The sequence below is a fragment of the Ctenopharyngodon idella genome, chromosome 8 (assembly GCF_019924925.1).
Source record: "Ctenopharyngodon idella isolate HZGC_01 chromosome 8, HZGC01, whole genome shotgun sequence".
Taxonomy (NCBI): Eukaryota; Metazoa; Chordata; class Actinopteri; order Cypriniformes; family Xenocyprididae; genus Ctenopharyngodon; species Ctenopharyngodon idella.
In genome coordinates, this window is record NC_067227.1 from 151,660 (window position 1) to 166,648 (window position 14,989).

Consider the following 14,989-nt stretch of genomic DNA (forward strand, 5'->3'; position numbering starts at 1 on the left):
ATTTTTATGTATTTTTATCGTGGTATCGAGTATTGTGCACTTTTGGTGGTATCGGTACCGACTACTAGATTTTTGGTATAGTGACATCCCTATTTGTTACTAAAAAAATTTAAGTATTATAAAGTAAATAAAAGTATTATAGTATATGTTATAATAAAATTAAAATGTTTTAAAAAGCTATAAAAGGCTAAACTATTCCATGTTTGACTAAATTATTAAAAGAGTTTTCTTTCTATTGTCTATCCAGTCAAGGTTTATAGGGATTTTAAGAAGTAATTAGTAATAAGTTACTTATTGAGTAATTAAATTACTTTTCAGACAGAGTAATTAGAAAAGTATTTTAAACACAACATTGATGATGTAATTAGTAATCAATTACTTTTTTTAAGTAACTTACCCAACACTGGTACTGTCTTAATTATTTAATATATGTTTAAATAATTTTGTCATGAAAACAAATTATGGCAGTAACTGTGTAAATGATCATGTTTCAAAAATGAGTAGAAAAATAATTGAAAAATAATTAAAACCTGTCTATGTGCAATTTACATGCTTTATTAAGTGTTGACTATTATATCTAAAAATAAATAGAAACTGAATTTAATAGTTTGGGCTCTGTTGTTAATTGTAACCTTTAATATAATAGTAATGTGCATGACAAGGCTCCATATATAGTTTACAGCATTAGCTGAGATAGTTTTTGTTAATTATAATTGCATTTTTTTAAAGAGAGAGACACAATTTGTTCAATAAGCTACTGTTTAATAAAAAAGCAATATTATGTTTAGTTTTCTCCCCCCTGCTGTACTGAACCGTGACTTAAATACCGAGGTACGTACCGAACCATCATGTTTGTGTACTGTTACACCTCTAATAATTACTTATAAATTTCAGGCCTTTCATTATTTCTTGCTTCAGTTGTAAATGGGTCACATTACAGTAGTTTTCTGTGTTTACCCAAACACACACTCACCGAAGTCTCCTGAGGAACATGACGCCAGCTGGTGTGTGACGGGGTTGTACGTCACACACTGGATCGAGTCATTGTGACTAAGAGACAAAACACAGTTACACATGAACACAACGATCACTAAAGCTGTGAAAACAAGTCTATTCTGATGAGCGCGATAGGACATGACCTGAACCGAATCAATCTTTATCCATTACGACAACAAAAGACATTTGAACTATTCAGCAATCACATTTCAAACAACACTTGAAATAATAGCTTTCCAAACTCCGTTCTCACGTGTATTTGAGGATCCCCTCCAGTTTTGAGGTCCAGATGATGATGCTTTTATCTGCTGAACCGGATGCAAAGCGTTTCCCTGCAGGAGAGGAGAGGAAAATCATGCACTTACAGACATCTGAATCTCAGGCTCAAACACGCCTCATGTGATAATCACCATCTTTAGCGTAAGCCACGCAGTAGACAGTGTCTTTGTGTCCCTTCAGCGGCTGTATGAGCGTCCCGTCGGCCGTGTCGTACACCTGCACACATCACACACACGCGTCAATCACTGATCGACAACAAACGCTCACTTCCAGTCACTGATAGTGACGGATTATTATACATTTAAGTGTTTTTGAAAGAAGTCTCTTCTGTTCAACAAGGCTGCATTTATTTGATCAAAAATACAGTAAAAATTATGAAATATTATTACAATGTAAAATAGCTGTTTCCTATGTGAATATATAGTAAACTGTAATTTATTCCTGTGATCAAAGCTGAATTTTCAGCATCATTACTCCAGTCTTCAGTGTCACATGATCCTTCAGAAATCATTCTAATATGATGATTTGCTGCTCAAGAAACATTTCTGATTATTATCAATGTTGAAAACAGTTTCATATTTTTGTGGAAACTGTGATACATTTTTATTTTTCACGATTCTTTGATGAATTGAACGTTCAAAAGAACAGCATTTATTTGAAATATGAATGGAAGGGAACAGAAACTGTTCCAAAAATAGAAGTGATCAATGTTTTTGGCAGAATATAATAGAAAACGGGAGTAAAATCCCACCACCAAAACCAGGGGGCGCTTATTTTGGCCTTTTTTCAGTCTTTTATTTCATCTTTCTTGCTCTCGTGCGCATGCGCAGATTCATGTTGCAGTCACAGCCTTTGAAATATGCGTGTTTGCAGAGTTTCTTTACCAGAACTCGATTTCCAGCCGCTACTATGAGCTGAGATCCATCTGGTCTGAAGGCGAGATCATAAATACTGAAAGACAGACAGGCCGGTGTTATTTATTACTGGAACAACATGATCATGAGATGCGACAGACATGTGTGAAGTTTAGATTTACCCAGAATTAAAGCACAGCGAGTGTGAAGTGCTCCGATTCCCACTGCATATTGAATCAAAAGAGAAATATATTAATGCCCCCTATGATGTGTATGAGTGAAAATGCGATGTTATGGAAAATAAATGCAAAAGAAACAGGCAGTAACGCTCAGATTGGGTCATCGGTGCTAATGTTGTTTACATAGCAACGGTTGCTAGCCAAATCCATACTGCTCTGCAAAGGATGTTTAGAAAACATTGAAGCGCCTTACCATTGTTCAACCTTATCCCGGTCGTGTACTTTATCTATCCATGTGGGAACAGCCCTCATTTCGGAAAGATGACGGTCTTCAGCATGAATTCAACAGGTCAGATCATCAGCACTGAGGCAGAGATGCTGAGAGAGATGCAAACTGAAGCTAAAAACAACGACATGGAGGACAGAAGATGGATTTCAAAATAAAAGTCCTTCTCTGTTAGAGTCCGCGTGAACCGGTGTGGATATACTTATTTCTCTTGATTGAATAGGGAAAACATTCCAAGCATCAGAGCGTCGTCAACAGCGCCCTCTGCTGGCTCGTAAAATCTACAACAGTTAAATGTAATGTCTGGAAATATACTGCATGTTTCATCAGCTGGAAATGTTCTTAACTCTCTGGTGTTTCCGGTCACTTTTGACCGAAAGAAATTACGTTTTGATTTTTGATTTTTGTTTACTTCATCGGAATGGTACAACACCTGTGACTTTTGTGGAACTTGCTATGTGAACATAATATCGTGGACATGATTAGAATTAAAAAAAAAAAAAAAAAGAATGACGGCCATAGGAATTAATAAAAAATGGAAATAATGTATGGATTGTTTAATTCGATTGTATTGTATTGTAAAAAATGTGGAAACAAATGGATCATAATTATGGTATAATTATTATTTAGTACCACAAAATTCCCTCGAAATACAAAATATTCAATAAAAAATATTATTGAAAAAAAATATATTACATTAATTACTGATAAAAAAAAAAAAAGTTACATTGGAGGTGTTTGGCTACTTTTAACTTTTTAGATAACATGAGTAATTGCATAATTCCTTTTAACTACATCTATTTCACTGTAATATTTGTATAACTGAATTAAACTGTTCTTACTTCTAATTTTAGATGTTCTCACATTTCACTAAGAAAAACAAAAACTTTTATCTGTTTTTATTTATGCTCAGAATGGCAAACCAAACACCATGAAGTTGCTCTTCGTCTGTCTCGATGAAATGCATTACAAACCAGAAAATGACATGAGCTGTAAACCTATGAAATGGAGAAACAAACAAAAAAATCATATCTGGAAAACAAGTCATCACCACAAGCTGCCTAATGGATGGTCAAAATGTCAAATTTAGCACAGAAGAAAGGTGAAACTGTACAATTTGAAGGGGCCACTTACATAAATAAATAAATAATAACAATAATGAAAAATTCTATAATTTGGTCAAAGAAAGTCTGTTTACTGGTCCAATAATCCTTAAGTAAAACAATCCCCAGCCTCATGGATGAACCCTTTTCACACTTTTCGCTTTGTGACGTGGAAATTGTCAAAAATTCTGGTAAATTATGGCAGTCCCACAGAGGAGCCCCGGAAGGATAAAAGGATGAGCGACGACAGTGAAGGACGAGAGAGGACCAGGCCTGGGATAACCTGTATGAGTTTCTTTCTAAAGAATGTTGGTAATCAAACAGTTGACAGTAGCCACTGACTTCCATAATAGGAAAAAAAAATACTATGGAAGTCAATGGGTGTTATCATCTGTCTGGTTACCAACATTCTTTAAAATATCTTCTTTTGTGTTCAACAGAAGCAAGAAACTCATATGGTTTAGAACATGAGGGTGAGTAAAAGTTTTGGGTGAACTATCCCTTTAAACATAGTTGATAAATCACTATATGATTAACCTATAACTAAAACACAGCAACTTACTTTGGTTGATTTGATGTTAAAGAATCTTTAAAAATCGTATCTTCTAATCTTAGCTTAGCGGAGTGCACATTTACTGTTGTAAACGCTGATTTTTATTTTATTAAGGTGCTGTTGATGAAGCTAATGCAGGATTTGAAGAGCTAAAGAAAGAGATCTTGCAGCTGAACAAATCAAGACCAAGAGTGTCCAATACCTTCAACCATTTTGTGGAACAGACGCAGACTTCAGGGTTTTACAATTGATTTCCCTCTGAGAAAACATTCAGTTTTCTGAATGTTTGGTTGATATGATGTTACACAGAGGAATTTAGTGTTCTTGACGATCTCCATGGGGTAGTCATTGATGTACAGTGGAGAGTGGTCACTCCGTGTCCTCCTGAAGTCAACAACCATCTCTTTTCTTTTGTCCACATTGAGAAACAGGTTGCACTTCCTGTCTGTAAGCGGACTCGTCATTCTTGCGGATGAGACCCACCACAGTTGTGTCATCAGCAAACTTAATAATGTGGTTGGTGCTGTGCATTGCTGCACAGTCGTGAGTCAGCCGTGTGAACAGCAGGGGACCTGAGCACAGAGCCCTGGGGGGCCCCAGTGCTCAGTGTGGTGGTGCTGTTCCTGATCTGGACAGACTGTGGTCTCCCAGTCAAAAAGTCCAAGATCCAGTTGCAGAGGGAGGTGTTTACTAAACATTCAGTTTTCTGGGATTCAATAGCACCATCTAGTATATTTGACAAAGGCTTGAAGACTTGGTGAGGCAGACACAACTCTAATCAATGAGTAACAGTCTGTGGGGGGAGTAGCAGCTGGCCTGAAAGTGAAGGTTGATCTTTTCAGTGTCAGTTTATCAACTGTGAGCAGGAAAATTATTACATGGCCAATTACTTAACTAGCTAGGCTCCATCCCCATACCGACCACTAAACAGCAGGTAAATGCATCTACTGTATGCCTATAGTACTGTCTAAATCTGTGAGTGACCCGTGAGTGACTGCAAAGATAAAATGTGAGAACCCATAAGTCAAGTGGCTTTTATTGTCATCCCTGCTGAAAAATCCAGCTAAAACCAGCCTAAGCTGGTCAGGCTTGTTGTAGCTGGTCTCCCAGCCTGGTCATAGCTGGATTTAGAGGGGTTTTGGTTAGCTGGGAGGCTGGGAGACCATCTTAAACCAGCTGAACACCTGCTAACCCAGGCTGGGAGACCAGCTTGACCAGCTAAGCCAGGCTTGGAGACCAGCTAAAACCAGCTACTTCCAGCTTAAACCAGCTAAGACCAGCCAACCAGTTTAGCTGGATTTTTCAGCAGGGATTTCAGCAATATATAGTACAGTACACAGTGAAATGAAACAACGTTCCTCAAGGACCAAGGTGCTAGATGAAATGACAAACACAATATGACTTGAGATACAAAACAAACTATGGACATTACACAGAGTGCGTGTGCAAACGTGCAAACAACACAACACAACAAGATATTACAAACACAGTGACAGTGCAGTGTCAACAAGTACAGTAAAGTGTTTTTGTGCAAATAAATTGTAAGTATAAAAATAGATACAGTACATGTAAACATTGTACTTTTGCAGCAAAGTTGTTTGTGCAAAAGTTTCACTGAGGGTGGCCACTGAGTGTGTGTGTGTCAGAGCAGACCTTTTGTGTTGAGTCGAATGGCTTGTGGGAAGAAACTCTTACACAGTCTGGATGTGAGGGCCCGAATGCTTCTGTACTTTTTTCCAGATGGCAGGTGGGTGAAGAATGGATCTGAGGGGGGGTGTGGTTTTCGGATACAGCGTGTGGTGTAAATGTCCATTACAGAGGGAATAGAGAGCCCGATGATCTTCTCCACGGTCTTCACTATCCATTGTAGGGTCTTATGATCCGAGATGGTGCAATTTCCGAACTAGACAGTGATGTAGCTGCTAAGGATGCTCTTGATAGTCCCTCTGTAGAACGTGGAGAGGATGGGTGGTGGGAGCTGGGCCTTTCTCAGAAAGTAGAGATGTCGCTGGGCTTTCTTTGTTATGGAGCTGGTGTTGAGGGAACAGGTGAGGTTCTCTGCCAGGTAAGCACAGAGGAATTTGGTGTTCTTGACTATCTCCATGGAGTCATTGATGTACAGCAGAGAGTGGTCACTCCATGTCCTCCTGAAGTCAACAACCATCTCTTTTCTTTTGTCCACATTGAGAAACAGGTTGTTTGCTTTACACCAGTCCTTTAGCGTCTGCACTTCCAGTCTGTAAGCTGACTCATCATTCTTGCTGATGAGACCCACCACAGTTGTGTCATTGGCAAACTTGCTGTGGTTGGTGCTGTGCATTGCTGCACAGTTGTGAGTCAGCAGTGTGAACAGCAGAGGACTGAGCACAGAGCCCTGGGGGGCTTCAGTGCTCAGTGTGGTGCTGTTCCTGATCTGGACTGACTGAGGTCTCCCAGTCAAAAAGTCCAAGATCCAGTTGCAGAAGAAGTTGTTAAGGCCCAGCAGGCTCAGCTTCCTGATCAGGTGCTGAGGGATGATGGTGTTTAATGCTGAACTGAAGTCTGTGAACAGCATTCGAACATAGGTGTCCTTATTGTCCAGGTGGAGATCAGTGGAGAGGTTTGGACGATACGCAAACTGTAGCAGGTCCAGTGAAGGGGGCAGCAGGGTCTTGATATGCCTCATGACATGCCTTCATGATGATGGGTGTGAGTGCCTTGGGATGGTAGTCATTGAGGCAGGACACGGAAAACTTCTTTGGGACCTGGACAATAGTGGTGCTCAACAGCAACAACAGCGCTGCTCAGAGAGATGTTGAAGAACATCCAACAGCTGGTCTGCCAATCCCTTGAGCACTATGCCAGGAATGTGTCTTGTCCTGCAGCTTTTTGTGGGTTCTCACATCAGCCATGGTAAGACACAGCACCTGTTTGTTGGGAGAAGGGGTGGACTTCCTCGCTGCCACATCGCTCTGCTCTTCAAACCAAGCGCAGAAGCTGTGTAGCGCATCTGGAAGGGAGCCATCGCTGTCGCAGGCAGGTGATGTTGTGCTGTAATTGGTGATGGCTTGGATGCCCTGCCACATGCGCTGTGTGTCACTGCTGTCTTTGAAGTGGTTGTAAATTTGTTTGTGCCTGCTTTGCTTTTCTGATGGCCCGGGACAGTTTGGCCCTTGCTGTCCTTAGGGTCACCTTGTCACCTGCTCTGAAGGCAGAGTCTCGGGTCCTCAGCAGTACATGCACCTTCACAGTCATCCACGGTTTCTGATTGGAGCGAAAAGTGATGTTCTTGGAGACAGTGACATCATTGATGTACTTGCTTATATAGCTGGGTCACTGATGACATTTACTCCTCCAAGTTGGTTGAGTCCCCATTGGTTACAGCCTCCCTGAACATGTCCCAGTCAGTTACAGTTCTAAAGAGCAGAGATTTCTTCTGCTGGCCAGGTTCTCACCTGCTTCAGAAATGGTTTGGAGAGAGCGGTCTATATGCTGGGATTAGAATAACAGAGATGTGGTCTGAGTAGCTGAGGTGGGGGTGGGGCTTTGCGCGGTACACGGCGGGTATATTTGTGTAAACAAGATCCAGCGTGTTCGCCCCTCTCATTGCAAATTCCACATAATGAAATATGTTTCGTGTATGTTGATTGGTGTCATTTTTATATGCATATTAGCACACAAGATATTTCCACCAAATTTGACATTTTTGTACAGGCTCAATCTGAGAAAAAGAAAAAGTAGCAGGGCTGGGCCACTTGGTGGTGCTATTATACAGCTAAACATGAAACCTTTGGTCTGACTGATTCCAACTTAGTGTCTTTGAGTTGCTATCATAGTCCATGGCTGTAGCCAAAAGCTGAAAATTGGCAACAAGGCACGTCCGAATCCAATGATCGTGTCACATACTGTCTACTGAGATACCTTCAACTAATTGATTTTTGAAGGCAGCATAGATGTACCCTTCACTGCCTTTGATACCCCACAATCCTGTGCATTCCATTCAGGGACAGTTGAACTTCAGTTGAAAATCTGAAAGTCGTAGTTCATGGTCACTTTGTGTAAATGTATGTTTTTGACCAACCTTTTCCATTTTTTATTATATTTCTAGTGAGAAATTACTACAAATATTTGCTTAGTTATCACCAAAGCTCTCTCTATTTTGTTGTAGATCATTAAACCGTTACGCTGGCTCAGAAGTGCAGAATGCCGAATTGCCAAGCTGGGGCAAACATATCCGCAACATATCCATATCACTTCTTAAACAGCAGTGAGAAAACAGCAGTTATTTTGTTATTGAGAGGAAAGCATGCAGCATATATTTACATATTTGTCTAAATCAGTGTGGATGTGGAGAAAAATTACTGGCCAATGGCAACTGAGAAACCACTGCAGAAACCACATGTCCATTCTGTTCCTCGCTGGCTGTTCCGGTGGTGACCAGTCAAGGCCCAGGTTCTCTGAAAGGATCCTCAACTGCTCCTCATCCACCGCAGCTGGAGGCTCAGTCACCTCACTGCGGGAAGCCTCAGACTCATGACAGGACCAATTACCAGAGTATGAGGCCGCAGTGGACATAACGTCATTGTTGTCATCCTCGCCTGCAGCATCAAAAGAGATCAGGTCGCGGGCTTCATCAGAGAGGCGAAAGCTGGCCTCAGTATAGGACATGGGAGACCCCGACCGGTGCGCATGCTGGAGTTGCGTCGATGTGCGAACATCAGAGTGGCCTATTGCACGTGGCTGCCTCGAACATCTCCTTCCGCAGCTCGACAGTGGCAGGAGGTGGAGGCGAAGGGGCAGCTAGCGCACAGTTCAGGACTGTGGAAACTCTGGCACGGAGGGTCCTGACTGTCATTTCCTCGCAGAAAGAACATCTATACACCGATCAGGCATAACATATTCACTTCACCTGTCAGTGGTCATAAACATTAGTGGGGGGATGTATTAGGCAGCAAGTGAACATTTTTGTCCTCAAAGTTGATGTGTTAGAAACAGGAAAAATGGGCAAGTGTAAGGATTTGAGCGAGTTTGACAAGGACCAAATTGTGATGACTAGACGACTGGGTCAGAGCATCTCGAAGGCTGGCCCATGTGGTCCGATCCAACAGATGAGCTACTGTAGCTCAAACTGCTCAAGAAGTTAATGCTGGTTCTGATAGAAAGGTGTCAGAATACACAGTGCATCGGTTTGTTGCGTATGGGGCTGCATAGACACAGACCAGTCAGGGTGCCCATGCTGACCCCTGTCCACCGCCGAAAGAGCCAACAGTGGACACGTGAGCATCAGAACTGGACCACGGAGCAATGGAAGAAGGTGTCCTGGTCTGATGAATCATGTTTTCTTTTACATCATGTGTGTGTGCATCGCTTACCTGGGGAACACACATGGCACCAGGATGCACTATGGGAAGAAGACAAGCCGGCGGAGGCAGTGTGATGCTTTGGGCAATGTTCTGCTGGGAAACCTTGGGTCCTGCCATCCATGTGGATGTTACTTTGACACGTACCACCTACCTAGGCATTGTTGCAGACCATGTACACCCTTTCACGGAAACAGTATTCCCCAGTGTCTGTGGCCTCTTTCAGCAGGATAATGCTCCTGCCACAAAGCAAAAATGGTTCAGAATGGTTTGAGGAGCACAACGAGTTTGAGGTGTTGACTTTGCCTCCAAATTCCCCAGATCTCAATCCAATCGAGCATCTGTGGGATGTGCTGAACAAACAAGTCCGATCCATGGAGGCTCCACCTCACAACTCACAGGACTTAAAGGATCTGCTGCTAACATCTTGGTCCAGATACCACAGCACACCTTCAGGGGTCTAGAGGAGTCCATGCCTCGATGGGTCAGGGCTGTTTTGGCAGCAAAAGTGGGACCAACACATTATTGCATTTAGTCTATGTCAGGGGTAGGTAACGTTGACAGGCAACATTGGTCCTGGAGAGCTGCTGTCCTGCAGAGTTTAGCTCCAACCCTGAAAAAAAAACCTCACTTGCCAGTAGCCTTAGTAATCCTGAAGACATTAATTAGCTTGTTCAGGTGTTTGAGATAAGGGTTGGCGCTGAACTTTGCAGGACAGTGGATCTCCAGGACCACTGTTGCCTAGCCCTGGTCTGGTGAAGGTTTGCAACTTTATTAAAATAATATCTGAACTCAACAATCTTAGACCTATTGCTAATTTATTCTCGAACCAGCATATCAGAGCATTCTGGGTTGAGTGAGCGAGCCCTGAGCCTTCAGAAAGGCGCTCCCTGCTCCACTTACATGCTCCGATTTCAACAATGCTTTGGTGTATTGACATGAAACTTCATACGTGCAGTCATCCCCTGACGTCAATTTGAACACCAGACTGACGTGTTCAACTGGCATTTTGCCAACAGCGTTCTTTGCCCCCAATAATCACTGCTTGCAGCTATATTTTCACAAGCACTTGTCACATTCAATTTTTAAATGCTTTGTACACTAGTTACAGAAACCTTTATATGCTGTATTTCTTTTCAGTTTGGGGGAAAACCTAAAAATGTCAATGGTGGAAATGCAATTAGTGAGAAGTATAGTTATCAGTAATGTACTTACGGTTATATGGTTATTTCAGATGAGGCGTTAAACCGAGGTCCTGACTCTCTGTGGTCATTAAAAATCCCAGGATGTCCTTCGAAAAAGAGTAGAGGCTTACCCAGACATCCTGGCCAAATTTGCCCACTGGCCTCTGTCCATCATGGCCTCCTAATCATCCCCATATACTGATTGGCTTCATCACCCCATCTCCTTCTTCACCAATAAGCTGGTGTGTGGTGGGCGTTCTGGTGCAATATGGCTGCCGTCGCAACATCCAGCTGGATGCTGCACATTGGTGGTGGTTGAGGAGATTCCCCCTTCCATATGTAAAGCGCTTTGAGTACCCAGAAAAGCGCTATATAAATGTAACAAGTTATTATTTATTATTATTAGAATTATTTTATGATATATTGTGGCCAAACTGTGCCAGTGAGGAAATGTAAACTAGCATACGACCCTGTGCCCTAAGAATACTATAAAAGTTTTGTTATACCACCACCTATAGACAAAACCTGTGCATAACCTTCAGTCTTTGGCATAAAATTATATATATATATATATATATTTGTACTGCCCTTTGCGCATAATGCAATATTACATGTCTCATCTTCTTTCAGGGATGCTGAAGATGGCAGTAAATCATGAATTCATTAAAAAGGAGAAACAACATAAGATCGTCTCAAACTGCTTTTATTACATCTTAAATAACAGTACATTTTAATATAGTTTCTATCTTGCATCCAGCTTTCTGTTGTACACTGACTTTAAAATTAAATACAAAAGATGGATAAGGGTACAGTGGGGGATGCAGAGCTGTAAGTTATTCGTATGGAGAGAGGCGAGGAGAGGACAGGGAAGAGAGGGAGAAAGAAAAGCAAATTTAGTTCTTTTTTTAGTCTTTTATTTTTCTTGCCAACTCCAGGCCTAACGCACAACGACAGCACTTTTTTGTTTTTGTACAGAATGTTGCAGAGAAATAACAGAATGGAAGAAATGCCACTACAGCTAAGGAAAGAGCGCTTTTCTTGATACATGTCGAGGGAATGACAGAAAAGTTCTGCCATTCAAATGCTGTTATTTTTTTTTTTCCTTTTTATTAAAGAACAGAAAACCTGTTTGTTACAAAATGTCTCTAGCACTGTCTTTGTATCTGAAATTTTTCTTTTGCTACAGAGAGAGAGATTTCTTTGTTCTAGTTATTTGAGTGTGTGTTTGTGTTTGTACAGGGTCAGTGTGTGTGTGCAAGTGTGTGTGTGTATGTGTGTGTTTGTGGGGATTCACAAACTCTCCAGGGACAGAACAACTCACCATTCATTTTTGTGATCAACATGTTTGCTTCTCTTAAGTGCATAGCTTTGAAAGTTAAACTAAATTGTGTATGCACAGAGTAGCAAAAGAAAAAAAAAGAAAAAAGTAAAATAAATACTGTGGTGATCTATTTAACAGGTTATTTTTTAAAAAACAAAAAAAAGAAAACATCAAGGACTTAGTTCCATATGCACCTCTTTTAAGCAATTCTACAGCATGCGATTCTACGAGTTTCCCACCCATGGCAGACAACCAAAATAAGATTTTTTTTTTGTTGATTTTTTAACTTAAAAAGTTTTCAATATCATTATTTTCAAACATTGATTTATACAACATGTCATTCACAGAGTAGTAACTGTTTTCCAAGCACAAAACGGGCACCTCTGTCGAAACCAAAAAAAATTAAGAACTGCCCACCCCTCCTTCAACATCCTCCACATCAAAGAGAGAAAAAATTGGATAAGAAAAATATAAAATAAAATTATTAAAATGATTGGTTAATCTTCATTGAATTACTCGACATTTTCCAAAAAAGCATGAGAGGAAGTATGGTTAAAATTGACATGGTTTCATCTTCGAAAATCGAGCATTCGTCATCATGAACAGCACGTGCTTGGTTAGTTAACATATTTGCAAAATTGTATTACTTGTGCAAACAAAAACAAAAAAATTGCAACTAGACCAAAAAAAAAAAAAAAAAAGTTAATAATTGAATTTCCCGGGACTAAATATACAGGCCTGATAGCAGCTAGTGGACCCCTGATCAAATCCTTTAGGTAAAGAAGCTCTGAGAGATTTTGACAACATTGAAAATGTTTTAATTCTTAACAACAAATTTGATCCCAAAATATTTAAAAACTAGAAGACAAAAAAAAACACGCCTGCGATCCTGACTGGGGGGGGGGAGAGGTCCAAAAAAGGCCCATAAAGCTATCGAGCAAGTTTCTTTTAGAAAAAACGCCTGCTTTTGTGTTAAAGATAATGACGTTAGCATAATGACAATAGCAGTGGAATGAGTGTCTTTATGTTCTCAGAAAATGGTCCCAGAAGGATGCACAATTATCAACTTTCACCCCTTTACCAACTACAATCTAGCTGAGTGTAACAATTGTGCTCTTTTTTTTTCTTTTCCAAAGGAGAAATTTTTGCTCTTTTGTCGTTTATAGATGTTGGGGTCAGTTCTGTTGTTTGAGAAGGAGAAAGGAGAATAAAATCGAACAATTTCATTTTGGAATGGTCTTCCAGTCAACCTTAGAGTCCGGATGCGATCTGGGAAGAAAGGAAAAAAAAAATTCTTAAAATCAAATTTACAACTCTAAGACATTTTTTTAATTAAGTTAATTAAACAAGCTGGAACAAAATTGATGACATATTAAATGCTTAAGACTTTTTTTTTATAATATTTAAGACTTTTTATGGCTTTCAATTTGATCCAACTGAATTTAAAACTTTTCAGGGACCTGCAGGGACCCTGTATTTAGGTGACAAGAATGCTGTTCCATGATCAGCTGTGACCCAAAGTCAAAAATCTGTTTGTAACAGCAGATGGCAGTAGAGATGCATTTGTACAGCTGATGGAGTCTTGGTTCTGAGGCATCAAACTACTTATTTGCAAATCTGAGTCGAAAAGAATGATACGGCTCCTCGTCAGATGAAATCGAGAACATTTCTGATGCATTTGGAGCTCTCCAAAAATAAATGTGCTGCTTGTTTTCACGTTAAGAGCACTGAAGGATTGAGTCTGGAAAGGCAAAGGTTGTACGTTTGACTTCAGGAACAGAACCCTGTAGCCTGTTAAATGACAAGTAGCCAAAACTGATCCGTTTACCTTGCGGCTTTAATTCCAGATCTTAAGGAAACTATCCCAGGAGCCTGTAGCCACAGCCATCCCATCATCAGTGACGCCCAAGCAGCTGACGCGGTTATCGTGACCTGCCAAAACTCCTGCAAACACAAAACATGTGCATGTCACTTTAAACCAAACCTCATCCTGACACGCATCTAATGTTTTTCTCCCACCTGTTGACATTCATTTGAAATAAAATGATATAACTCTCATAAGGATGTTTGGATAATAAAACAATATCATAAATAAATACACTACCCGTTAAACATTTGACATAATTACGATTTTTAAATGTGGGGTACCTCAGGGGTCCCTGCTGGGACCTATTTTATTTTGTCTATACATACTCCCCTTGGGTTCTATGAGGAAATATAATATTTCATATTGTTACGCTGATGATACTCAGATTTACATTCCTCATAGCTCTGATTAATCTTATTCTGCTCTTTTTAAATGCTTTGAAGATGTTAATTGCTGGACTCTAAGAAACTTTCTCCAACTAAATGAGAGCAAAACTGAGACTGTTGTCTTTGGCCCCCCTGGTGTTGTCTCTGATAACACTCGTAATCTAGATATTCTGTCATCAAACGTTTATCCTTGTGATAAAAACTTAGGTGTGACCTTTGACACAGATCTAAATTTTGAGAAACATAAGCACTGTGGGGAAGAGCAGCTTTTTATAAGGCAAATAGCCAAATTAAAATCTTTGCTCTCATTTAAGGATCTGGAGATAGTTATCCATGCCTTGATCTCATCTAGACTTGATTATTGAAATGCACTATACATGAGTCTCAATCATTCATCTTTATATCGCTTGCAGTTGGTTCAAAATGCAGCCGCAAGGTTGCTGACCGGTACCAAAGGATATAGAACCCAATAGGCGAAACTCTGATGCTTTTTGGGTAACAGCTACTAGGTGGCGTTTCGGTAGTGCGGCAGCCATTTTGGGGTGAAAATGCCAACTGGACAATAGAATCCATCACATCTTACGCACCCAAAATCTGCAAATCTCACGGCCAAATCAGAAACACAATAGAAAATTTCTTAAG

At 40.4% G+C, this 14,989-nt stretch overlaps 2 protein-coding genes across 3 annotated transcripts in view; both read right to left on the reverse strand.

Annotated features, from left to right (window-relative positions):
• The window catches only part of ift122 (intraflagellar transport 122 homolog (Chlamydomonas)), a 46,330-nt gene extending 43,596 nt beyond the window's left edge, over positions 1-2,734 (reverse strand). Inside the window, exons 1-5 of one of the 2 annotated variants that reach the window (XM_051904020.1) lie at positions 2,562-2,734; positions 2,160-2,226; positions 1,407-1,491; positions 1,250-1,328; positions 974-1,050 (exon numbers count right to left, since the gene is read on the reverse strand). In XM_051904020.1, the coding sequence (XP_051759980.1) occupies positions 974-1,050; positions 1,250-1,328; positions 1,407-1,491; positions 2,160-2,226; positions 2,562-2,620 (367 nt within the window). In that variant the 5' untranslated portion in view covers positions 2,621-2,734. The remainder of the gene's footprint in view (positions 1-973; positions 1,051-1,249; positions 1,329-1,406; positions 1,492-2,159; positions 2,227-2,561) is intronic. The other variant, XM_051904019.1, reaches the window with a different exon arrangement.
• Positions 2,735-11,460: 8,726 nt separating this feature from the next.
• The window catches only part of gnb1a (guanine nucleotide binding protein (G protein), beta polypeptide 1a), a 43,076-nt gene continuing 39,547 nt past the window's right edge, over positions 11,461-14,989 (reverse strand). Inside the window, exons 10-11 of the mRNA XM_051902820.1 lie at positions 13,923-14,038; positions 11,461-13,363 (exon numbers count right to left, since the gene is read on the reverse strand). Of these exons, the coding sequence (XP_051758780.1) occupies positions 13,932-14,038 (107 nt within the window). The 3' untranslated portion in view covers positions 11,461-13,363; positions 13,923-13,931. The remainder of the gene's footprint in view (positions 13,364-13,922; positions 14,039-14,989) is intronic.